The following is a 26,277-nucleotide window of genomic DNA, read 5'->3' on the forward strand; positions in this document are numbered from 1 at the left end:
AAAAAAAAAAAAAAAAAAAAAAAAAAAAAAAAAGAAGAAGAAGAAGAAGGAAAAAAAAAAGAAGAAAAAGACCGGGAATGACCAGTTCAGTTCAGTGGTTGAAGATGTGACATTAATTACAGTCAAATCTATTCAAATATACTTGACAAATGCCAGGAAAGAGCCTCCTCCCGACAGGCGGGTTGTTTTAAAAGGTCGATCCATAAAAAAAGGAGTTACTCAGATTGAAAACCTTTTTGTTCTCTTTGAGAAGCGGCAGAGAGAGGCTGGGGCAGGTGGCGGCGCAGGACGGGGTTTGCAAAGCAGTCGGCGTAGGTCAGGCTCGAGCTCTGCTGAAGGCAGAGGGAAAACTCAGTAGGATCAGAGCTGTGCCTGTGAAAACATCTCCTGCCTTGAGTGTCTTGTGTACAGTCAGGCAGATGTAAATATGCCTGTTTTAATTAGGGTTTTAAATTCAACAGTCACACTGGCTTTTGCTTCTGGTAACAGGAAAAGATGACTACGCTTGCATGTACTTTCTGCCTCTGAACTTTCTCGTATTAAAAGAAAGACACTTTTTTTTTTTTTTGCTGTGCTGTGATTTTTTTTCTTTCCCTGTCCCTTATCTTTTTTGTTCATTTTGGTATGTTTTTCCCTTGTGGAGGCTTGAGGATTTTGTGGTTCTTTGAGCTTTTTTTTTTCTTCCAGCTTTGGGCAGCTCTCCAGGGCCAAAGATCTGTGATTTTTTTTTTTGACTGACCTCAGTTAAGCTGTTTTTTAACAATACCATATCTAAGCCTTGAGCTGTCAGTGATTGCTTATTACTGCCTAGTAGAAGTTTTTGTAGTAGTTCTCTGATATAAGTTTAGGAGAGCTGAAGTATTTGATGACTTTGAAAACATTTGTGAAAATTACAGCAGCTCCCAGAAGCCACTGTTGTCATGGTGGGAGTTTGACCCTGTCTGTTTTCATATCAGAATATTGCTTTTCCTCTTTCCTGCTTTTTACCTCTTCTTCTTTCTTCTCTCTCATAGATTTCATCAGAGTTGACATCAAGAGAAGTTGAATTTTGTCTGGTTTAGTAAACAGTGCCCATTTATACCTCAGTCTGAATAAAGTCAGGAAAAGAGCTCATTTTGCTCCCTTTGGAAATGAAAGTTGCTGCAGATTTTAGCACTATTCCACCGCTCTGCACCTGCCAAATGCAGCTGGTTTTCTAGCTGCCCAAGGCCTAGGAATAGTGAGGATAAGAATAAAGTAAGGGTAGTATTAAGGATAAGTAGTAAGGGCCAAAGTGAAGTAAGGAGTTTGCTCCAGAAAGGCAAACCGCCGCTCATGTCAGCGGGACCGTTGCCTCGAAGTTGTTGTGGAAGTACAGGTGCCCCCGAGCAGACGGGGCGACGTGTTTATTCATTTTGGTATTCGCCTGCCAGAGGCGAGGGCCGTTGGCTCTTAGGCGAGTTGTCGCTTCTTTACGGTGCTCGTTGCTGCTCAGGTCTCCCGGTAGCCTGGTGCAGAACAGGGCAGTTGCGTGTTGCAGTGCATTGAGTGTACGTGTCTCCTCGTGGGAAGACCGATAGCGCGGTCTCTTCCCATAAATCGCTCCAGGGGTTTTATTGCCAAAGAGCRGAAGAGTCCAGTGTAACCCTGGGCCTATGATTCGCCTTAATGACTGGAGCTGTAGGTTGTCAAAACATAATGTTTGCCAAGGCAGTGGGGTGCCCCAGTAAGAGCACAGGTTATGTCTGTTGAGAACAAAATAATGCTGAGTTTTGTGGATTTGCTGGCAAAGATGGGTTCTTGTGAGACYGAGGCCTCCTCCAGGGGAGGCATTTTGGCCCCGGGGAGCAGTACKCAGAGCTCCTCTGCTGGATCCCCTGTACCTGGCCGGAGCCCCTGGGGCGGCTGAGCCGCTGCTGCCGCAGGTCATTCGGCAGCGTAAGCCCAGAGATCTGTGTTTCTCATCGAATTTCCCAAGCCGTTTTTGACAGCCCGCCTCTGTGACCTTCGCTGAGCCGAAATCCTCGGCRCGGTGGCCGGCGTGTCAGCGCTGGGTTCACGCAGCCAGCACGCTCTGGGGACCCCGTCTTAAACGGCGGCTCTAGAGGCATCTGGTTTGCTCAAGCTGAGCTATTTGTGCGATCCCAACGSCACGCGGGAGTCCATCCCCGAGAAAAAACATACCTGCCCAAAGCCCTGCCAGCAGTGGCAGTGGTGAACGGGCAGCGTGGTTCACGTTTCCCTCCTAGGTCAGTGGATGATCTGAGTAAATAGGAAAAGATTTTAAATTTGAAAAGGCATTTGCTTATATTTTTTTGCATGTAATTGTAAGAAGTCTTGTTCTCTTTTTTTCCTTTCAAAAAAACAAAACAGCACGCACACACACACACAGCCCCAAAGTTCAAAGTCATGCAAATGAATCCTTTACTATTTTTGCAGTAATTTTTCCCCACTGGAAAACAAATTATATAAACAGACTTGTAAAAAGAAAACCCCCCAGAACTGGGCAGAGGAAGTGTTCCTCCGGCAGAAGTTGAAATAAAAAAGCAGCACACCTGCCTCCAGCTGCTTTCTGTACTCCACATATCTCACACRGGCCCTGCTATGTGAAGTCCCTTCCAAGGCAAACAAGTAGCAATTTTTAAGTAGCACCTAAAGAGGAACGAGGCCAGGCCGTGCCAGCAAAACCCCAGACCCTAAAGGTTCCTGCTGTACAGGCTTTATTTTCGTTTCCCTGACCCGTGTGCCCGGAGCCGTTGCTGACGGCCTGGCCTGCGTGCCTGTACGCAGCAACYCCCAGTGAGCAGAAGGCAGCTGACACCCCAGCACCTGCAGGAAGCTGAACGGCGGGTGCTTGTGTGTCCCCGAGGAAGCTGCTCGGCCGAGGCTCCGCGGGTAGGCGTCTCCTGGCTTGCTCTTCACACGCTCCGCGAGCGAGTTGACCAGGGCAGGTCTAGGGCTCCAAAAGGTTTCTTGGCCAATTAATAGAAAATATATCCCTTTTTAGTTTTTTTTTCCTTTTCCCCCCTGCCGAGGAAGAGAAAGAATGACCAACGTGAGAGTAAAAGGCCCCTTTGTGCAGCTCTGCTGTTGTCTCTGAGGCAGTCTCACCCATGAAAATCTGGTTTGGGCAGTGTTTGGGCAGGCTTTGAGCAGTCCCTTTCACTGACTTTAAGGCATACCCTTATTATTCTAGTTTCTCGTGCCCCACTACTTATTTATTCACAAATTATATGTTTGCCAGGGAAAATACTTTGATGCCCTTCTGATGGCACAGGTACAGGGGAGTGAGCTGAAAAAAAAGCCCAAACCCTTAAGCAATATTTATGGACTTTTGAAAGTTGAGATTCTTGGAAAAGGCACTGCATTTCTTTTCACATACTTTCCAGGCTGAAATCTTTTGCTAATTTATCTCATAGTTTGCCTGTATAATAATTACACAGCTTTTATATGTTTTAGCAAGATAAACAGAAGTGTATGTTTTCAGCGAGTTAGCTAGGAAAGTGACTTGAATTTCTRCGTTTCTTTCTGCACGTTCGCTTCCCTCAGTACCGGTGAGTGGCAAAACATTGATTACTTTCACAAACCCTGAACTGACTTTCTATTCAGCTACTTTTGCAATTGCTGCTGCTGGCCAACCCAGACCACGTCCTCTAGATGGTACTGAAGGTCTCATCAGAAGAACTAATAGCCTAATCTTAAAACACCTTTGGTTTAGGGAATGCTTGAGCTGCACGTTGGGAGACTTCAGGAGACCGCGCTGGGGAAGGAGCGCTACCCACCTGCCCCGCTCTTCTGCCATTTCCTGGGCATCTGGTGTTGGTCCTTCAGAAACAGGTACAGATTCTGCTGGACCTTTGATCTAACGGTCTCCCGTGAGCCAAGGAGAGAGCTTGCCCAGGATGAGGTCACTGCCTTGCTGTCCCCCGAGACGTGCCCGCTCACGAGCTCTGTTTTGCCGCCGTACACCCGTGTTACGGGCTGGCTGTGCGCTGGCAGAGCTGGTGCTCGAGCCGAGCCGGGAGGATACGCTTTGCTAAGCACACGCTTCTCCGCATTTTATAATCATACGGTGCAAAGATCCATATGGAGCAAAGATCAGATGTACTGTGTCAGTGAACACGTTTGCATGGCCGGAGTCATCTCAGGGGAGCTGCCTCCCTGCCTCCTGCCAGACGCGGCTGTCGCTGTGCCGTACCAGCGGCACGACCTGGCTCCCGGTGTCGGCAGAGGAAGCCCAAGGGCCTTGCCAGGCCTGTTGCTTGTGCACGGTGGGGTTATCACAGCCGCACCGTCTCGCGGGCTGGCTTGTGCCGGGCTCCTGGGCAGCCTTCTGCATACTGCCGACAAAATCTTAGCAGCTGTCTCCTGCTTCCTGTCGGCCCGTTGGAAGGCGGGAGGGAGCTGGAGCCRTCCGTGCCCTCACCCAGGCTTGGCCCTCCCACAGCGCAGCAGGCATCGCTGCTGGGGTCGCCGAGGCCGAGGAGGGAGAGCGAGGCTCGCGAGGCTGCTCGTGGGGGAGTGTTTCTGTGCCTGGCTGCGCAGGGGGAGTCCTGCCGTGGGTAAAAAACGGGCGCTGCTTGTTGTAGGAAGCCCTTAGGGCTGATGGCAGTTCTGGAGTGTGATAAAAGAAGAAAGAATGTGGTTTTCTGGGATAAGAAATTTCATTTTGCGAACAGAAATGTCATTCCTTCTGTGGGCTAATGATTTGTGGAGCTGTGGCAAATGCRTGTGCTGGGGGGAGCTTGCAGGGGCGTTTGGGAGAAGCCCAGAGATGCTCAGGTTCCCTCGCGGACGTTAACCATCATCCGAAGCAGCCAGAAACCCCCTGTTTTGCAACTCGCCTCCGATGGGGTCCTGGTGGTCACGATACGGTGATAGACGGTAACCTGCCAGGGTAGGCAGCGAGGCTCAGGGAAAGACCTCTTTCCCTACRGCAGCCAGCGCCTTAGGGAAGAACAGGGCTCGGAAAGAGCTTCGCCTCGCTGAGGAGCATCTCAGCAGGGTGAGGTAAGGGCCCGTTCGTGGCTTCTGCAGTCTGCCCTCGGCTTCCTCTCTTAATGTACTGATTATGTGTTTATTTGGGGGTTGTTTTTGTCTCTGAATTAACTAAAAGACATGTAGTTCCTCAGCAGCTTTAAGTTTTCTTCCAAGGAAAGGTTTGAGAAAGCACCTACAGTGCTCTCGTATGATTTGTTTTAATTCCAGAATGAAGCAACCCCCTGTAAGAGCCCAAGCCCTGAAGTCTCGGGGGAGAGGGGTGGTTTTTGTTTCCTGGGTTGTTTTTTCTCTTTTTTCCTTTTTTTCCTTCCTCTCTCCCCTTTTTTAAGTGTACACAATTGCCTTTATAGTTGATTCATAGGATGATATACTTTATTTTATGGGACTGTCTGCTCAGAGAATTACCAGGAATAACTATTCTCCATTGACTCAGGCAGCTAATGCTCCAACCTTCTGCTTGCTAAAGCTGACTTTTCATGTCTGTCTTAGCAAATTTTAAGTTCTGTGTGCCTTTCTGTTTTTAATAAGCTCCTTTATTTTGACACTAACAGAATTAATTGAAACTCACACTCTGAGCAGCCTGTTCTCAGCCAGAATATTGTTTTCAAACGGAGGCAACAGCCTGTGTACATGGATAAGCAAATTCACAGTCCACAAAGCTGCTTCCAGTCAGAGCAGCCGCTGAACACTTAGCAGCGAGGGACTGGGAAGCACATGTTTCACAGGCACAGCAAACATTTCTTCTTCTGAAAGGTAACCAGCTTTTTTATTATTATTTTTCTGAGGAGTTGAAAGYGGGAACATCTGCCTCTTGGCCAGCCACTCTTTCCCACAAACGCTGCTTCTCAGGTTCAAAAAAGTTGCGTTAGGTTAGCGTGCGTGTGCCTGCSCTTCTCAGGCGTGCCCGGAAGCACAGCAGCGAAACACGGCGAAGCCTTAAGCGAGACAGCGCTGCCGCGGCTCCGGTGCCTCGCGCCCCTCTGCCCGCTCTTGAGCGGCAGAGCGTGCCCAGCCCCGAGCGCCTCGTCTCTCGGGACGTCGCATACGCCRGGCTTCGGGTGCGCTTCACGGACCGCCGGCGCTCCAAGCTACAAAGCCAGAAGCAGAGCTTCCCCTCCGCTGCCTGCTGCCCGTCGGGCTGCCCGTCGAAGTGGAGATCCTGGCTAGCGGGGCAAACTCAGGGAGACGTGGTGCCTGCTTGTGCAAAGCTGGTAGATTGGGCAGCCTGGATACCYGAGGGCCGCCGTCCTCAGAGCAGCAGTGTGGTGAGAACGCGCGTTTATAGGTGTGAACATCTGGCGCTCACAGGCTGGGTTTCCTCGGTGAATTCAGCCGCTCTGCACCAAACRTGCGGCATCCCAGTCCCTTAGTGGTTGCTGTGGTAGCTCAGTACCACAGCTGGACTGCTGCTCTTAAATTCTGTCAGTGCTAAGCTCTTAAAAAGGAGAGAGAGGAAAAAAAAAAAAGATGCCCTTCTGCCCGGCACATAAATGCGCGGAGTGCAGGTGGTCTTTGGCGAAAGCCTGAGGGCCTGCGACGCCGCGCTCTCCTGCTCGCTCAGCGAGCGCTGTACCAGCTCCACGCGCTCCAGCCTGGGCCTCGAGGAATGATTGTAGCATCTCTGTGGCCTATTCCCAGGGTTGTTCCTGCGACATCGGTACGAACCAGGTCTCTGTGAACCGCAGAAGAGTTTCAGCATTTGACACAAGGCAGAGTCCCCGCCTGCTTCACATTCCTGCTAAGCTTTTGTTCGCCCGTTTCTGCCGACTAGGCGCGGCGTGAAGGAGCGCTTGCGAATGCCGGGGTGTCGCGGGGCCGCGCCGGCCGGTGCTGCTCCCAGGGCCGCGGCCCAGCACTGCGACCCTAAGCACTGGAAGTGCAGAGGGGAGTCATGTCGTTAAATGGGTCAGAGCCTGAAGATATTTTAAGTGTGAGGGGGAAAAAAGGCAAACATGATATTTTTCTGTGTGTTAAGACGGCTTTTTTTTTTTTTTTTTTTTGATTTGCACTTGCAAATTAGACCACATCCTGCTTATTTTGGATAGATTAGAAGGAAGACTAAAGGCTGCAGCGATCCTGTGCTTTCTCTGAAACTCCTTGTTTTGTACTCTTCTTTTGTAGTGTAGTAGGTAAAAGATGCCTGTTTTGCAGAAAGCTAGTTGGCTTTTTTGAGCATAGGAAAAGGAAACTGAGGTGATTTCGRATGTATTACAAGTTTTAGAAATGCTTCAAAGTTAGTGTAAGCAAGGGAATGGTATTCCCGGATGAAAATGCGAGAATGTGCGCCCAGCCTGTTTGAGGTTCATTTTAGTGGCGTTCCAGTATCTCTGCTAAAAGGAAAACATATTTCTGCTCTAGTTTCCCCCTTCTCTTCCCCCAAAATCAAATTGTGCAAAAGGTAAAATCCCAAACTGTAAGTCTATGTTATGTGCTATTTTCACTCTGCACTAGGCAAAAGAACAGGTCAGCAATTCATTCTTACTTGCAAAGCAGAAATGGTAACAGCATCTGTTTTAAGGATACAGAGAAGAAGGCCTTTCTCTGACTACCATTGCCCACTGGTATTTCTATTAGATGTAACTTGATCTGCAGGTGGCAAATAAGGCCAAGCGCTATGCAAGAAAAATAAATGTCTACTCATTAAAAACGTATTTTAACTCATAATGTATTTTAAACCTGTCCCTTTCAGCCTAATTGTGCTTGGACCCTTGGGTCCCCACCTATGATACTGTCCACATGAAAAGAGCTTCCTCAGGGAATTACTGTCTCCTAAACACTGTCCACCTTTTCTTTCCTGTCGTCTACCTTCAATCTGGTGTGCTTTTAAAGCACTTATGTTACAAGACTGTTTCACCAGACAGCAGAGCTGGCCCCTTAATATTCCTGCATATTCTGTTTCCTCAGCTACATTTAACTTCCACACGTCTCTATAGCAAGTGTTTCTGAGCAAGCTGAATCATGGCACGCTCTGGTTTATTTGCCATCTCGTAGGTGCTAGCCCAGCAAAGTCCTTGGATGCAGTTAAAAAAAATGATGAAATTAATACTTAGAATGTGCTTCCAACGTGTGTTGAACAAGTGCTTAAGGAAAAGTCTGTATTAAAATGTTTTGCTTTTGGAGTAGCGGTGCTCTTGTGTAAGGATACAGGGAAGGGAAGGGTTTAGGGAGGGCTAGGAGCTTGTGAGATGACTGACACACTTTCAGGTCTAGTTCCTCCAAAGTATCTGCTGTTCTTCCCCTGCCCAGGGATATTAGTAGATCTTATAAACAATATTCACCCTCACTGTAAACTTGGCCATCAGAGAAGAAAGGCCTGGGCCTGGGGGGCTCATTTACTACTTYATCTTCTGAAGAAATAAGGACGACGTTCTAGTCCATGGGCGAGTCTCCAGGTGCTCTCTCAGAAGGCTTAACTCCATCGATGCCCTTTCTTTGGAAAACTCCATTGCTCAGCAGCACACGAGGACTATCCCCACGTTATGGCAATTCAAGGCAGCTACTCATAAGTTTCCTGAAAAGAAAAGTGAGCTCAGAGAAGCTACGTGATGGGCAGGTTCCCTTCGTACCCAGCCCGATGCTCAAAACTGAAGCCATCCTTCAGTTTTGGAATATTTTRAAGACTCCAATTTAGCTTTTGGCTTTTATTATGAGGAATGTAGTTCTTACGTGTAATATTAACAAAAGAGGGAAAAGATGTATTCATTTTTCCAGCTTTAATGATTGTGTTCGTAGTGGTCCGCCTGCTGTATTTCACCAAGCGTCACGGTTTGATCACGTTCTCAGACAAACTCATTTCAAGCCCTGTAGGTCTAGTCAGTGTTCAGAGATGTCTGTGGAAGCAGGTCTTCTACCTCTGATGAGCTTTAAAYCTGTCTCACAGTATGCATCAAAATCTACCCAAAGTACTGGGCAGGTGTTGGCATTTTGGAGTCCGTGATAAGGACTTGGTGGGAAGCAAAACTAGTTTGAGGAAATGTGATTAAATGCTTGAAATAATGTATGTGGGAAGATCTTACTGGCAGACTTTGAAGGGTTTTTTCTTGCAGCTTGGAAGCTCACAAGTGGAAGTAGACCCAGGCTCGGACAGTATTTCTCAGGTTCCGTTTGGAAATTCTACACRGAATATTTTGGCTCCATTAAGATGAAGGTGGAAGACCTTCATGGCTGTATTTGAACTGGATGATTWTGGTAGCTTTTGAAGCACAGTTTGAAGAGCATGCAGTTTGATGCCTCCAGGAAACCCAGTGCAAAAATTAGTCTAGTCTGACTCTTACTCACCCTAAGGCTGCTGAAGTATAAGCAAACTGTAAGCAGGAGGTGTGTGTAATTTGTGCCTCTTTTAAAATCCTTTTATACTCCCTGTACAGTATATAATGGCATTAATATATGTGAGAATCAAGTCCGCAGTGTTTACTGAAATGATGGCCAAAGGAAAGCTGTGTTTGTATTTTTCCTGCCTGAACAGCTTTTCAAATACCTCTTTTTTTKTTTCTTCTTTCATGAATTTGGAGCATGACACAAAGATCACACACTTCTGTTTCACTGGTTTGAATGAGGTGGATGAAACAGCCCCGAGGGTGCTATTCAAATTAGAAATGTGTGCAGGAGGCTGAAGTGGATCTGTGTGATGAACAGGGCGTGTGCCCCGAACAAGAACACCTGCCCAGTGTACACAATATTTGTTGRTTTATGGCTTTAGAGGAAGTAGAGCGTACCATGGTGTGCAGCTCCCAAAAGATTTGTTGTTTAGGTTTGGTACAGAAAAAATTCCAAARGATTATCCAAATTAGCTGAACTTCTAGAATTTGAAATAAATACAGGCATTGAATTGAAAATGAAACACATTAGTATTTCTAGCACTTCAAGTTCCTACCTGTGTTGGAAGTACTCGGAAGCTGATTTTCTTTCCATATTTGTCCCTATCTAACTTTCCTACTTTCATGTTTTTGACTGTCAGTTTAGGAGCTGATTTCAAGCCTGTGGAAATCAATGAAAGTTTTGAGTTGATTTTAATGTTCTCTGGATGGAAGAAATGCACTTACTGGAATCCCCTGGTGGAGCTGCCTATTAAAGGGCAAACACTGATGGCAACTGAGTTGGAAAAATACACCCTGTAGTTGAAAACACCAGTAATTGTAGGGATGAATTGGTTATTCACAGAGGTTTCTTTTATTCTTTTTTTWAAAAAAAAMCTGTTTTGAAATACAACAGGTTGYGTTAGCCCTGTCACGCACACATGCTCCTGAAGAAAGTGCCCCCGTGTTTAACATCGCACAGCTGCAGCTCCTTGCGGGGTTTCTGCTTCTGTCTATAGGAAGCAGCAGATGCAAATAGTTTTGTAATAATCAAAGCATTGGCATCTCCCAATGTTTATCTGCTGTAAAAACACTTCACTGAAGATGTAACTGAGAAGGATAAACAGAGAAGTGTGGGATCTCATTCTGTCCCAAACCAAGCTTTTCAGATGTTACAACTTCCTCAGCCTCTCCGCCACCGTATTCTCTATAAACCCGGCATCCCCCTTCTCTGAGGGTTTAAACCCCCTCTGTGCTGCCTGCAAAGAGCTGGAGCTTTGTCTGTAACCCCTTGAAGCCGGAGAGGCAGGATGCGAGCCCGGCTCCCCTTTCCCGGGAAGCCCCGGCGGGAGGCTGGCAGAGCGCTCCCGCAGCCGCTGTCCCACCTGCGCTCGCTGCGGCGAGCGCTGGCCCCGGCGCGCCGCTCCGGCTGCCTCCTCCAACGTCAATATTGGAGCGCGCGGAACGGCTGACCTCACTCCAAGCGCAGTGGCCACGTTTTGGAGCTTCAGAGAAGGAAATGTGTGTTACTTGTTCTTCTGGGTGAGTCATAGCCCTTGGATGCAGCCAAGACTTTTTGAATCTACTACTTTCTGTCCCTGTTGCACATAGCTAAGAAGCATGTCCTCAGATGCATTTTCTGCCTGGCAAAATGTGGATTTCACTTGTATCCAGCAAGAGAAGTGAGTTACCTGTGGTGCCCTCAAAAGCAGTAGTATCACCATTGCTTACTGTAGGAATATGCAGGCCCGCATGGGCCAGATTTTTGGCTGAATGGATCAGGCACAACTCCGTTGTTTTTTGGCAGTGAGTCTGCTGTTTAGGCTGCTGAAAGCTCAAGAACTCTTCAAGCCTTCAAACTCAAAAAGCAACTCCTATGCACCTCTTCTCATCAGTAAAGTAGTAAGGTGAACTCTGTCTTGCTGATTTCTTCCAAACTGTAGCAATCATAAATCAATTTACCCCAGCTGTAAATAGGTTCAGTTTTTAGGCCGAAAAGCTATATTCGAGTGTACCTTTTAAACATCATTTTAAATTCAAGATTTTCCACCTTTCACCRTATAAAAAGTCCTTCAAAACTTGTGGATAGATGTAAAGCACGAACTGCATGCTTAATAGTTACATTATGTTAGAGACCAAGGAGAAGTAGTAATCAAGAGCCCTTTGGGAGATAATTTTTCTATCATGGGGTTTTGTGTTGCTTTTTCCTTTTAAGAGAAGAGCTTTATTATTTTGGGAGAAAAATTTATACAAGTCTTCTCTGGAGCAGCAAGATTTGACAAAATTAAAAAGTTCAGAACATCTTAAGAAAATTTGAGCAGATTTATAGTTTAATGAGTAAATGCTTATAGGTGGTTAGAAATGAATCATGAGGTGAAGAATGAAAAGAAACAATGTTGACAGATGAGAGGGATCAAAGGCCTTTAGTTTTGAGAAGGAGACCTCAGAAGCGTACCTTTAACATAAAACGTTTTTGTTTAGATACTCTGGTTGGTTTCTTGGAGTTCATAAAGCAGTTTTGATGATAGATTCTGTGCTTGCCTTTCATTTTGTGTTCATTTATAGCTGATTATATGTGAGCACTACTTTTGGAGATTATAAGCGGAAGAGACTTGAAAGATACCCTTTGCGTTTAATATTGCAAATAATAACGTAAGATTTGCCAGCTTTTTAAAATGATTGGCTCATAGTCAGCAATTCAAGGTATTTTTTCAAAACTAACTCYTCTGAGGAATGATGAATCCGTTGTTCAAATGTATAACATGCACCTCGACTGGTATCTAAATGCGGCTGCAACGTACAGTGTTCTTGCTGCATGCCAGGGAGAAAGATTCATTTTTTCCATTCTGYTGTATCTGCCATTACCTGGCGGTCTAGACTCATAAATCAGTTTTTTAAAAGAAGGTCTTCTGGAAATAGGGAGGAGCTGAATTTCAAGCTGGTCAGACATATTGCTAAAGCGTCTTCTGGCTCTCTGTGTCAACAGTGCTGATGGTACAAAATTGCAAAATGAGTAACACATGTTTTGATGGAATTAAATGCAAAATTGGAAAAGGAAGCATGTCTTGAGGATAACAATGGCTTGCCAGATAAACCATTACGCTCTAGAAATCTGCTGCTGTTAACATAAAAAATGTCTTTTGAAAGAGTTCCATCTTGTACTGTTTCAATTTTTCCCATATTTAAGAAAGAAATATCACCTGATTTTCAGTTGAGTAAAAACAACATGCATACAGCATGGTGTTCTCCTACTTACATCCATCCTGCTTTAGTCAGCTCTATTTCTATGTGCAGATTTTTTTGTTGTTTGATTGCTTGTCTTTAAATCATCAGATTTTTGTTCATGCTCATTAACTGTCAGGAATTTAATGGCACAAGGATTGTCTTGGGAGAAAGGGGGCTGGCAAAGTCTATTTTGTACTGGGATCATACCACAGAATAGAGAGGTACATGGCCAATTTCCAGCGCCTCATCCATCTGAAGAGCTAAAAATCTGTTGTGAATATTGAGTTGAATAAGCTCTATTTTTGAAACATTCTTTGGTCTGTAGTTAGTGCATGGACTGTAGCGTTGGAGACTGGTCAAACAAAAACACTCTTGACTCAGTTCACCTGCTTGATATGTGTCTAATGGCATTTGACTGCRTTAGGATTATCTGCATAGGGCCAGCAGGTATGACCCAGGACCTATGGGGACTCCTTATCCTCRTGAAGGGGCAGCTGGAGGTGTGAAGGAATACACAAGTGCATCCCACATGATGTTGTGTTTAGGCAACTGAATCTTGCCTAGYATGTATTAAAAGCTGTATGTCACTATTTAAGTGTCTTAAAAAAAAGCCTACCCTGAGTGGAGTTGAAAATATTTATATRATCTCTAAATATGTTTTAATCTAGAAATGTGTGTATACATATATGTTTTCATCCCTCATATGTGGCATTTTTTGTATTTTCTAGTCCATAATCTTCATTCGTGACCGGAATTCTCGGCGCCAGGAGGTGTCTGCATACATTGACTACGCGCACAGACTGACGACAGATGACTTTGAAGTCTACTTCAGTGGAAAGAAAAGACTTTTACCACGGAACACTGATCTGAGGTATTTATCTAGACTTTGTTTTCACTTATTTGCATTTAGGCAATTTGTATATGTGGGGAGGGGGGGAGGAGACAGAGGGAGTGAAGAATGTGAGGGGGAATTTCTTCCCTGTAAGAGTGACGGAGCACTGGGACAGGCTRSCCAGAGAGGTTGTGGAGTCTCCTTCTCTGGAGATMKTCAAGGCCTGCCTGGATGCAACCCTGTCTACCATGCTCTAGGTGACCCTGCTGAGCAGGGAGGTTGGACTAGAAGATCTCCAGAGGTCCCTTCCAACCTTACTGATTCTATTCTATGATTCYAAGAGACAGAGGGAAAGAGAGGGAGAGAGAGATTACAATGTTTTTGAGCAGGAAGGTGGTTTATGAAACTGATTTTCACTGGAAGAAAGATACCATGAGTCAGTTATGGAGAACAAGTTTAAGGAAGGATCCTCTCCATTTGATTTAGTCCATAGAATAAAATGTTACATGGGCAGTATAATGTTTGCCTATCTCCGCATCTTTCATTAACCTTTGGAGTCTGTAAGTAGCAATGTACTCAGAGCAGTATGAGCATAACCCTGGAGACACAGGGCACAGAGTGACTGCTGACTTATCCCAGTCAACTTTTGCCAGAACATCCTTGGCTTTCCCTGGTCTCCACAGCAGTCCCATGGGGTACACTTTGCTTCTGAAGTGTGAGAAGGGCAGAAGCCTTTCACCAAGAYGGTGTTTTACCAGTAGCTAATGACAAAGGTCATGAATACACTTTTCATTGAAGAATACTATTTTCCTTAAAAAGTGTCCTGTGCCTATGTGCCGACATACAGAAGCATAAGGCGTGTTTGTAGACTTCTGCTTGTGAAACTTGAGAGATATAGCACATCAGAGCTTCCAGTCTCACTGGGGCCTGGGACAGTGTTTAGCACTGCCGCAGGCTAGGGACTGCTGGTGACTGGGCAGGGAACAGTAAAAATTTCTGTGGGCTGAAGTTGTGAATTATTATGGAAGTCTCCTGTTCCCACCYTATGAAAGTTAAGAATTGTGGACAACTAGCTGCAGTGTCACACGCCATTATCTCCTGGTAAAAAAAAAAAGGTGTCAGGAGTAAAGGAGTTGCTGCATTTTCTCCGTCTTCAGTGAGAATGGTCTTCCGTAATGTAAATAGCCCCTCTAGAAGCAATGCAAATCCCCGCAAATACTGTTCACTCAAATTTTGGTAGGAGTTACAGAAAGAAAAAGCAGGAAAATGTGTTGAATTTTTGTGCTGTTTTTTTGTGGGACAGCAGATGTCAGTAATGAGGCAAAGAAACACACTGTAGTCTCAGCATTACAGCAATGGGGAGCAAAATTTCCAGTTTCACACTTATAAATAACAAGGGTGAACAATCAGATTTCATTTATGATTGAATTAAGAACAGGAATGGATGTAACATTGTGTCTGCTTTGCTATATATTTGGATTTTATTAGTGACTCATACTTAAGCCTTTTAAGTCATTAATGTCATACGCAATACAAAATGTCAGCATTGTATCCTATAGTTGAGCTATGTCCTGTTTATTCTATATTGAAAAATGTCTCATTTAGTGTATGGTTCAAACTCTTTTTCTATCTCTTGTGTCAAAACTAGGGTGAGCTGCAAACTCTTCATATAGCTTCATGAAGCTGAATGTAGTGTCATATGCCATTTCRTTTTACCTCTTTGTTAGAAAAAGGGATAAAGCATTACTTATGTATTAGGTTTCGTAAGTTGAATGTTACCCATGCAAAACTGCGTCTGAACCTATCAGCTGAACCCAGATTCAGATTCAGCTGGCACAGTACCACAAAGATTTTGTTTTACTCACAGATGTGTATGAATGTATACAGTGCTGTTAATGAGGTTCATATACAAAGARATATATATAAATATACATAAATATATGTAGTGCAGTCATGCCATCTTTGTACACTGGCTAAAGAATAAACCTTTCCTTTACAGTGAAATGRTGAGGACCATGATACATCACCTGTAAAGATTGGCTTAATTTTCATAAGATCTCCAACCTTGATGGCATTGAAGTAGTCCATGGCCCACTGTATTTGTCATGCCTCCCTTTTTGCATCTTGCAGTTAGGTAGCCACAGAGTAGGATGTTTCATTCCTGCCTCCCTCGTTGTTAACATTGAGAACGTTACTGGATAGATGGAGGGCAGGCATGAAAAGGCCCCGCGGAAAGACTCGGATGGTCCTGTAGAAGTTCAAAACCAGTGAGTTCCCTTTAACCCATAATCCCCAGTTAGTTTTTCTAAGCTTAGCTGAGGAGCACAGAGTCCTTCTCGGGGACGTCTGCATGCCCTTGCCAGTGCMCCTGGCTTGTCAGGGGCAGCAGCACTGTGTGCCCCTGTGAGGGGAGTGCTCAGGCCCACGTGACCCAGGCAGGGTYGCAGCTTGCGTTAGTGAACGTGACCGCAGGGCCACTTCTCTGAGCGTGAGTGCTCCTGGTAGTATGGAATATGTCTGCCTCAAAAGACCTTTCAAAGATGTTTTTTTTTCTGGAGGGAAGTTGAAATGAGCAGGCTGAGGGCTTTGGCATGTTGCCTTACTTCTCTTGTTTCTCTTTGGCTAAACTGGTAGGCAAGGCCAGGTATCTCTATGGGTATGTTGATGCCCATGTAGCACTCAATTGCAGAAAGGAAAGAAGCACATTTGCGACAGAATTGTGTGTTTTCTTTCAATAAGCCAATGTGAAACAGAAGGGAGCAGTAAATAGGCACATCGGAGACAGTGCTGCTGCTGGTTTGTGAACTCTCCTGCAGAGGACAAACGGACCAAAGTAGCTCAGAGGGCAAAAAGACCGCTTGGTCTGGTGTCCCCAGTGATGGATGAGCCTTTCTGCAGAGGGGAATACAAGGATGTTTCAGTACCCATGGTGGCTCTAAGGTAAAACCACCTGTTTGGTGCCAGAAAAAAAAAAAAAAAAAACAACACCAGTCAAACACAGAAGCACCCTGGACATGGACTGGGAGTGCTTGGGGATCAACAAGGCAATGAAGGGCGAGACCTACAAACTTATCCTTCTAGGTGTCCTTCCCGGACCCATTCATCACTCCTGGAACAGACGTTCCTGACACTGGAGGCGACTTCTGCCCATAGGTCTCTCTGGGACTTTTTTGTCAGAAACAAGAACTATTTTAATTGCATAACGAATATTGCGTATCAGAGGTTGGAGACTGGTGGGCAGTGAGAATTATTGCATTTAAAAGCAAGGACATGTGAGTAGGTCACTCCAGACTCCCTTTTAAAATCACTTCAGAGAAACTCTTGCTTGCTGGTGTCATTCACCTCACTCTAAYGGAAAATAAGTCAGAGAATGGCTGTGTTGCTCTCTGTCTCTCGACTAGTAAAAGGGTGACCAGGGGCACTGAATCACGCGTYGCGCTCTACCCTGCAGGAGTTTGGAGGGTACTTGTGACATCTCTGTGCGAGGAGAGGCTGAGCCCCCGGAAACCCAGCCTGCTCTGGCTTGCTTCGGCAGTCGTGGAGCATGGCGCTGCCTGCTCTTCCCAGGCTGAAAACAACTCGGGCTCTTTGGGGAAACTGCACCAGTTGCCATTCGTAGCTTACAACCAATCTGGCTCTCCAGCAAGCTCGGTTCTGTCACTCTTCCTTGCTTGTATTTTCATCAAACCACAACTGAAGTCTGCATGTGGTTTTTTTGCACCCTTTGCATGTGCAGTTACTACAAATGTAATTGTATTAATTACGTTTAATTAATTTATGAATGTAGAGAGACATTTGCACATGCAGTTGTAGTAGTAAATAAAGTTGGTATATGTGAACATACTAAATATATAGACCTCAGAGATACAAGAATTTGGCTTCTTTTGTTGGAGCTTTCACATAGTGTTTTTCTGACTCTGTAGGAAATATTTTTGGGGAAAATTTTATTAAAAGTCAAAATGATAGCATATATTAGCAGGCATTTAGTTTAGAAAAATAGTAGTTGTGTCAGTAAGGTAGGGCATAAACAGGGGTTTTGGCATGTGCTGGCATTTTTCATCAAATTGCTGCCTATCGGGTATCCTCAGAAGCAATGTTTGGAGATCTTTGTGTAACTTTTAAAAGTTCCGCAATTCAGGGTTAAAAACACATCTATCAGCTCTCCTCTACCACTTCCTCTCTTGACCACATTGGGGGTAAACAGAACCCTTTATGCTTAACAATCTTGTATTTTCATTCCCCCTGCATAAGAATTAGGTGGCCTGCAGCCTTGCTTTTGGAAACCAATGAACAGAAGAAAAGGTGGCTGCTAACTGTGACTTGACCCCCAAAAGCTTTAAATAATGCAAAATTAATCTGGTTTGCTGAACTTCAGCTTTATGTCACAGGATATTTCAGCCACTAGAATGTGGTATGTATCCAGAATGATCAATTCTGCATCTGAGTTTTAAAATAAAAGATTTTCCATACTCACAGAATCGCAGAATGGGTGAGGTTGGAAGGGACCTCCAGAGATCAAGTCCAACCTCCCTGCTCAAGCAAGGTCACCTAGAGCACATTGCACAGGATYGCGTCTGGGCGGGTTTTGAGTATCTCCAGAGAAGGAGACTCCACYGCCTCTCTGGGCAACCTGTTCCAGYGCTCCGTCACCCTCACAGGGAAGAAATTACCYCTCACCTTCAGGTGGAACTGCCTGTGGTTCAGTTTGTGCCTGTTGCCTCTAGTCCTTTTGCATGGGACAACCAGAAAGAGTTTAGCCCCATCCGCTTGACACCCTCCCTTCARGTACTAATAAATAAACAGTAATAACAAGTGAAAGTGTATCCCAACCTGGATCTCTCTAAACTTTGAACATGAAATGTGGATTGTTTTCTAAACCACAGCAGCAGAYTGGGTCTAAATGCACATCTGTTATGTAAAGCAAAAGGGTAAAAATCTCTTCCCATAAAGCGTTTCACATTTCCACACGTTCTTAATGCTTTTGGCTTGGAATATTTCTTTTTAGCCATTTTTAAACTAGATTGCTTTTCATTTCGTTGTGTGACAGATTTTTCCTCTGTTATCCATTCAGTATAGTGCACCACCGATAGTTTCTTATCAGTCAATAATTTTTTAGATTTTAAGTCCAGGAGAAAGAATGACAAGCATCATCCAGCCTGATCTCCTGCATAACACACACCATAAAATTTAGTAAGCCTTGAATCTAGTACACGGCTGGATGCGAGTAAATCTCATAGAAATGTATCCAGTAGTGATTTAAAAGACTCCTGTTGGCAGAGAACTTACTGTGTCCCCTGAAAATCTTTTCATTGCATAATTAAAATTTTTCTGTTTCTTGATTTGAGTCTAAATTATAAATTCCATTACTAGATTATGTCTTTGTATGCTGGATTAAATAAATCTTCAGTATTAGACAAACTGTGATCTCCTAGGCTGTAATCAAAACTGTCTTTAGCCATTCTTCAGTCATTTAAACTGACTGAATTTTCATATAGTTAATTCTGCATTTTATGATTGTGTCTCACCTAGACAACCTTGTTCTTCTGCCTCTTTGTTTTCTACCTGACTCCTTCAAAATGCATAAAAAAAGTGGTATGTGAATGGTGATATTTTGGCTGTATGTAGAATTACATGACTTCATCTTTTAATCTCTTGGCTAACTTCAAATCAAAGTCTTTTCATCATGTTCTTATTTTTGGATACTTCTCTGCTTAGGCAGGCATAAAAATGTCTTAGCATTGGGGACATATCCTACGTTTCAAGCTTCTAGAATAACTGGGTGTTTTGCTCAAGAAAGATTGATTCTAAAATCTGTCCTATCAGTTTGGATCGTTCCAAAATGCTGCCTGCCTTTTTAAAGACTTAGTCTCTTTGGGAAACAGCCTCACTCAGAGCCTTACAAAGTCCTTACTCTTGGTCATATTTATTTTTAGTCATTTGGGAGGTTGAGGTGTAAATTCTTGATTTTGTGGGAGGGTTATTATCTCATGCAAAACTGTTAAAAATTATTTTTAAATATAGAAAATAATACTTTGCTGCAACATATTTTTTCATTAGCTGTCTGAGGTTGTCAGGAGATATTAAACTTGGCCTTAAGTGCCTTCTGAATTTAATTCTTGTTCACAATATGGAATAAAAATACTGAACCATTAGGTTTATGTGATGTTCATACTTGAATTCCAGTGGGTAATTTCAGAGGTTCCTATATTTGATCTACGTGGTTCCTTTGAGTATTTTTGCCATTTTATTGCATTGCCCTATCAAGGGAGTATTATTTATATGATATAATCCTCATTTGGTTCCAGTTTATTAAATGAAAGGAATGTGTTAGGCAGTAAGTTAGTTCTTAAGAGGTCTGGAATCTGGATTGTAATTGAATCCATTCCCTCTCAGCTAATTTATGTAATCTGATGAGAAACAAGTGTAATACAATTTGTTCAAAGAAAATGGAGAATGTTCACCCTATGGAACCATACCAAAAGTTCTGCTGAATTAAAGAGGACAGCAAAAGACTAATTTTTAATTTTGTGTTGACTTCTGTCTGATAAGCTATGCTTTGACTATCTCAGTTCCATTTGTGAATGAGGATTAAACGCATGTCTTCCACTAGGATTACACTATTGCAGTTCTGTGTGAACTCCTGCTCTGATTTTTTGTTATTTCTTAGGTCAGTGTGATAGTTACCGTATAGTGGCTGACACACCTGAGGGCTGTGCTGCCATTCAGAGAGACCTGGACAGGCTGGAGCGTTGGGCAGAGAGAAATCTAATGAGGTTCAACAAGGGCAAGTGCAGAGTCCTGCACCTAGGGAAAAATAACCCTGTGCACTATTTATTACAGGCAGAGGGCTGACCTGCTGGAGAGCAGCTCTGCAGAGAAGGWCCTGGGAGTGCTGGTGGATGACAAGTTGACCATGAKSCAGCAATGTGCCCTTGTGGCCAAGAAGGCCAATGGTCTCCTGGGGTGCATTGGGAAGASTGTTGCCAGCAGGTCGAGGGAGGTGAKCCTGCSCCTCTACTCAGCCCTGRKGAGGCCTCATCTCGAGYACTRCGTCCAGTTCCGGGCTCCCCAGTACAAGAGAGACATGGAGCTACTGGAGAGAGTCCAGCGTAGGGCTACGGAGATGATCAGAGGGCTGGAGCACCTGCCCTACGGGGAACGGCTGTGAGAGCTGGGCCTGTTCAGCCTGGGGAAGAGTGAGGGGAGATCTGATCAATGTATAGAAGTACCTGAAGGGAGGGTGTCAAGGGGACGGGGACAAACTCTTTCCAGTTGTCCCGTGTGACAGGACAAGAGGCAATGGGCAGAAATTGAAGCACAGGCAGTTCTGCCTGAACGTGAGGGGGAATTTCTTCCCTGTGAGAGTGACGGAGCCCTGGACYAGGTTGCCCAGAGAGGCTGTGGAGTCTCTTTCTCTGGAGATATTCAAGGCCCACCTGGATGCAACCCTGTCTAACATGCTCTAGGTGACCCTGCTGAGCAGGGAGGTTGGACTAGATCATCTCCAGAGGTCCCTTCCAACCTTACGCATTCTGTGATTCTGTGATTCTATATTTATGATACCATGTACTGTAGTGTTTTATCTTCACACTTAATCTGTGATGGCAGTTTTAATTTAATCTTAATTAAAATCCAATTTTAATTTTCTTAAATTCATCTTTTCTAAAATGGGACCAGGTAACTAGCTATTGACTGTAGAGCATTAGTTCAGGGAAAAATCTAGAACCTATAATCTGAAATCATTTCCTTATCTCRTCAGTAGTGAAACTTGTTTGGTTTTGGCCCTGACATTCATCAGGCCAAGCACGGGAGGTCCCGCGTTCAGGGTTTTGTGGCAGTGCCCCTCGTCTGCGATAGAGGTGCATCATGACACACTGGTGCTTTCAGAGGCAGCATGTTGGGTTTTGTTATTGGCAAGAGCTCTCGCGTCAGGTTGTGCCCTCCGCTCCTTGTAGTTCCACTGTGGTCTGTTGTGGCTGCAAGCGGGCGTAGGAGCTGGCAGTCTTTCATTAGCCRGCGTTGGAATTCCCTCCCGTTTTGTTGTCAAGTTTATACTAAGATACCATCTGTTAATCTTTAAAGACCTGTAGGCCAAATTATGGCCAGCAATACGTTTTCAAGCGTGGGGCATGAGGCAACATCTCCATGTTTCCCTGGACCTCCTTGGCCCATAGATTGGACAGCAATTTACCCAGGAATGCTGCTCCCACCCTGCTTAGCCAGGCAAGAGCTGCCRGGGACGGGGTAGCGATTTCACACTCTCTTTATGCAGACCGACATGGGCAATCCTGCAGTGCCAGGCAGAAGGTTTGCAGAACTTCCCCTCCCTTGGGGAGCAGATGGGAGGACCAGGACCAAGCTCTTGCTGAGTCCCAGTTAGGAGCAGTGAGGCAGTAGTGACTCACATTTGGGAGTTATGGTAATCTCATAATCCAGCCTGATGGTCTGAACATGCTACTGCCTGTRAATTAATTAATTAAGGTAGATAGATTAAGGAGTAGATCATCTACAGCAGCCAGTGTGAGTCTATATTTGGTGACACTTGTTGTTATGGATGTCCTTCTAGCTTTTGTGCAGTAGGATGTGGAATGGATACTAGAAGAAAACAGGTTATATCTATTCTGGTGTTTTCTGTTCTGTTGGTGAGCGTTGAAAGATTTACAGTTATCTGTTTCTCTAGTTGCCCAGATGTTGTATGTACTTAAATAGACTCTAAAGAGGAAACCATTTGGTACCCCAGGCATGGTATAATCTGCTGAGCCCATTTGTAATTTTTAAACATTGATTGTAGTTGTGGATGAAAATTTAATCACTTTTATTTCGGTACCTAATTGTAGATTTAAGTGATTGACAGTAGTGGCTCAAGCTTAAATACTTTTGCCACTGGACATTTTGTTTACGTTTATTTTACACGTGCAGTGCTAGATCACAGTAAGTTATCTTCGCYGTTTCCTGGAGTGCAGCAAAAGCAGCCGCTCGCTTCCACGTTGCCGGTGAGGGTCGAGCGCGTCGCACGTGCCTCGCTGCCGCCGTGGTGCCAGCTGTGCCCAGAGCAGTTCCTGGGCTCCCCTCAATGCAGAGCTGACCTCCCTGCCATGTCCAGTAAGGATTAGACGGAGTCCGGCCCCTGATTTGCAGTGACTGCCATACTGCTAGTAATAATATAAAGCAAAATAATTCAGGGTTGAGGAAAAAAAGTTAATCTCTTCAGCATCCCAACTACATAAGGACTTTGCAGACCCATGGAGTAAATTCCTTTAGCTCTCTTGAGAAAGATGCGCTCTTTTTGAAGGATTTGATGAGGACAAGAATTAATTTTATCCCTCACAAAAAGAAATATGTTTTTTCTGTCGTTCAGCACCATACTTAATGTTTACAAAACCATCTGGTTCTTTGATTCCAACTGCTTTCTGGTTTGTTGACCACTGTCCCAAGCAGCTGGTGTTGAGACTTCCCGAGAACGAATCGCCGAGGGGGTGAAAACAGGCTGCCCGCTTCATGACGAAGCCCGTGAAGGCTGGTGTCAGTCTAGGCTCGTCGGCTGGAGCCCTCCCCCAGCAGTGCGGGAGCTCCCAAATAGCAAGGCTTGATTTGGGGGGATTTGCAGTACCTACGGCTACTGTTACTTCCAGTAGTATTTACAGCTTACTCAGAGGTCCGGATGATTCCTGCTTATGCATGTTGCTGTCTCGGATTCCGTGCCCGTGATTTTGATTATGGGCTTAAAACTTCTTGGAGATTAAATGAAGCCATTTTGCCTACAGGAGAAATGACTGTGCAGAATATGGGGGACAGTTCTGAATTGCCACTWGGATGTACAAGGTGCAGAGAGCAAACAGCACATAGATGTTTAAGGAGAAATTAGAGTGCATTCAAACATAAGGTCTGGATGAGTGAGAAGAAAATTCCATTGCTGCCAACTCAGTAAATGTTTAATTTGGAGATGTATGCTTCCACATCTGGCTTATATTTAAATACTGTAAATATTACTTCTTTCACTTTTAATTTCTCTTTTTTCAATTCAAACTTTAATTTATTAAGAAAGATAAAATCTCTTAAGGGAGGAGATTGGCTTTTTGTAGCTTTGAACAAACTAACTTTACATTTGCAATAGGAAAAAGAAAACTGCAAAATGTTAAATTTTCAGGAGAAAAATGTAGGGGAAAGGCTGTCTTGCCCTTTTTGTCAGTATAGTAAATTATCACCTGAAACAACAGAATGGTAGGAAAAACATCTTGGAAAATAGAAATTGGCCAAATGCTTATTTGGAGTGTGATTTGGGTTACAGCTTCCATCTGCGATTTGAGAAGCAGAAGTGATTCACAGCTGTTTACTTGTGTGAAGACAGCGTTATGATGCACAGATAGATGCGTAAGGAAACCAGATCTAAACAGGATAGTTCTTTCTCCTCTTACTGATTCTCTGAAAATAAAAAGAACAATTTTGCACTATTCTTCTGTGCATCCACTTACTCAAAGGGAGCTCTACAGGTCACAGGATTAAATACTGTGTATCTTGCCTCTCCAATAGCCATATATCTTCCCAAAGCCTTAGTTCTCCCTTAATGGGGACCAGAGCAGATACTGAATTAACCTTTGCAATGCTGACGATACGCGCTGGGGCTCTCAGGATGGTTTTTATCAAGCTGCTCTAAACCTGTTGTTTGCTAAAGACCCGCCAGTCAACGTCTCACGCTTGGGAACGTGCCTAACCCCTTCAAGGTGCCTTTTTAAGGGCTCCTTTAGCATGCCCAGCAGAATGGGCTTTCTGATCTGACCACAATATATTCAATAATARCAGAAACAGTAGCAATTAATGGATTTCCTCCCAGGTATGGAGGAGACAGGCATTTATGTGACTACRTCCTTATTTAGAAAAAACACTTCAAACATGTTTAGAGGCTCTTCTAAGCAAGCAAACTGAATAAGGCCGCTGGGTTGGGGCTATAACTACTGAATGTTTCTGTGTAAAATAGCAGGATGCGCGTAAGCTGAAAAAGCTGCTCAGAATGATCAGCTGCATTGTTTATTTAAGATCTAAATTAGAAGAAAAGAATATGTGAAGGATGGCGAGAAGAGTTGAGGCAGCAGAGGAAAAAAGCGCAGCATTTCACCAATCCGGGGCAACAGGGTCATGGTATAACCCTAACCAGTCTGCTCCGGCTCGGCAAGCCTGGCTTTAGTTGACGTTGCACTGGCTGATCTGGATATAGTTTGCTAGTAAAGTAGGTATAAGGAGTATTTATAATGAGGCAGTAGTGACCCATAGTTTTGTGAGTGCCTTTCTGGAAATGTGTTTTCAGCTCGTTGTCCTGTAAATAAATGTCAGTCAGAGCACTGTGTGGTGATCATGAAATACTCTGTGATTTCTGCCACACATGGGTGTCTGAGAAACCACCTTTTCCTTAAAGTTAGACAAGGAAATAGCTGTGGCTAAAGTTGGTATGTCCAGATTTTTTGATGAATGGTGGTATGGACTAACTAGTACTTTCTATAGTTGCAGCTTTATCSTAGTGAAAATTACGGTAAACTTCTGTGTTGCATCGATAGGTGTTGCTGTGGTCGTCAGCTGCTGTAGGGAAAGCCATGCAGCTGGGGCAGGTGATGGTGAGGTTTCACTGGATAATCACCAAGTATTGCCAGAAGCAGAATTTCTCCCAGAAGTTTAGCGTGGTGAAGCCCCGTCTCTTGTGGTAGAAAGCCCATACCTGTGCCTAGCCGAGAAGAGCAGAGGTAGTTTTGGGATAATGTATAGTTAGGATAGTAACGTCTATCCTGTGCTGCAGCAGTGAGTTTTACAAGTAATTTGATCTTGTACAACGAAGTATTTCCAGTTGAAAGTTGTTTAGTATCTCTGTGTGTTTCCTTATTTTTGGACTATCATGATGTCATGTACTTTTCTCCTGTGCAACATCAGTTAATCTTTTTTTGTAAGAAAAAGTTTTACACTTACAGTTATTTCATTGCTCATTTTCAAATCACTTCAGTAAAAACTAAGTATTTACATGAAAACATGAAAATGGACAACTCATGGGATCTTTTCTTACTGCAGTGGTCATGTCCAAAGATACTTCATCAAAATCAAGTCCTGCGATCGTTTTCAGTTTACTTCAACAAATATTCTTAAAAGAGAATAAACACTTAAAAAGCAATGCACACTAACATGTTAATGCCACTTTGCTGCAGCACATGCTAGCTTTAAAAATACATCTTTGGGGGTTTTAGAAAGTTAAGACAAAGCTCTTGGCTTCTAGCAGAGATCTTTGTGGATAAATAACACATTTCTCTGTGATTCTCCTATTTTTTTTTAACCTTGGAACAGTCTTTTTTGTTTGTTTACACTACAGAGTTCCTATTTATAAATGTAAAAATCTTCATGTGAATATACAACAGTGATCTGATATTCAAAACATCCTAAAGGCACTCATGCTTGTGGAGAGTAGATGGAAGTTTGGTTCACGACTCCATAAACCCTCAGGGTAATCCTAGGGGTTATGTTTAAGTCTCATCCACTCCAAGACAGGGCAGGGTGCTTAATGACAACAGAGGGGATTCCAAGAAGGAATAATGTGCCTCAGATTTCAAAAGCTGTAAACTAAAAAGGATGTCATGTCCTTTTTGCCTTCTTTTTCTCCTCTGTCACCCAGCACACTTCCCTTGTCGTCCTCCATGAAATAAGTGTAGGACTTTGTTTTCCTGTTATTTAGTTCCATTTAAATCTTCTTCCATTTCTCTTGGTCTCTGAATTGCCATACTTCTCCCTGCCTCCTTATTGCTTATACGAGCAATACAGGTGCTTACTGAGAATGCCTGAAATGGGACGTTCCTTTGGGAAGCCTCGTGATCTTTCTTCACGTCTGCGTTTTTCTTGGACACTGGAATCTCCTTCAGTCAAGGCCCCGTCCCTCTCTCTCCGGTGCCGGGGGTGTGCCGTGACGGTCACAGT

The 26,277-nt window shown here is 44.2% G+C and overlaps 1 protein-coding gene across 1 annotated transcript in view; it reads left to right on the forward strand.

Moving 5' to 3' along the window:
* The window catches only part of CFAP299 (cilia and flagella associated protein 299), a 222,156-nt gene that overhangs the window by 176,927 nt on the left and 18,952 nt on the right, over positions 1 to 26,277 (forward strand). The window contains exon 5 of the mRNA XM_085309242.1: positions 13,229 to 13,371. Within this exon, the coding sequence (XP_085165368.1) occupies positions 13,229 to 13,371 (143 nt within the window). The remainder of the gene's footprint in view (positions 1 to 13,228; positions 13,372 to 26,277) is intronic.

This window comes from Rhea americana, unplaced genomic scaffold (assembly GCF_003343005.1).
Source record: "Rhea americana isolate MKP2758 unplaced genomic scaffold, rheAme1 scaffold_294, whole genome shotgun sequence".
Lineage (NCBI taxonomy): Eukaryota > Metazoa > Chordata > Aves > Rheiformes > Rheidae > Rhea > Rhea americana.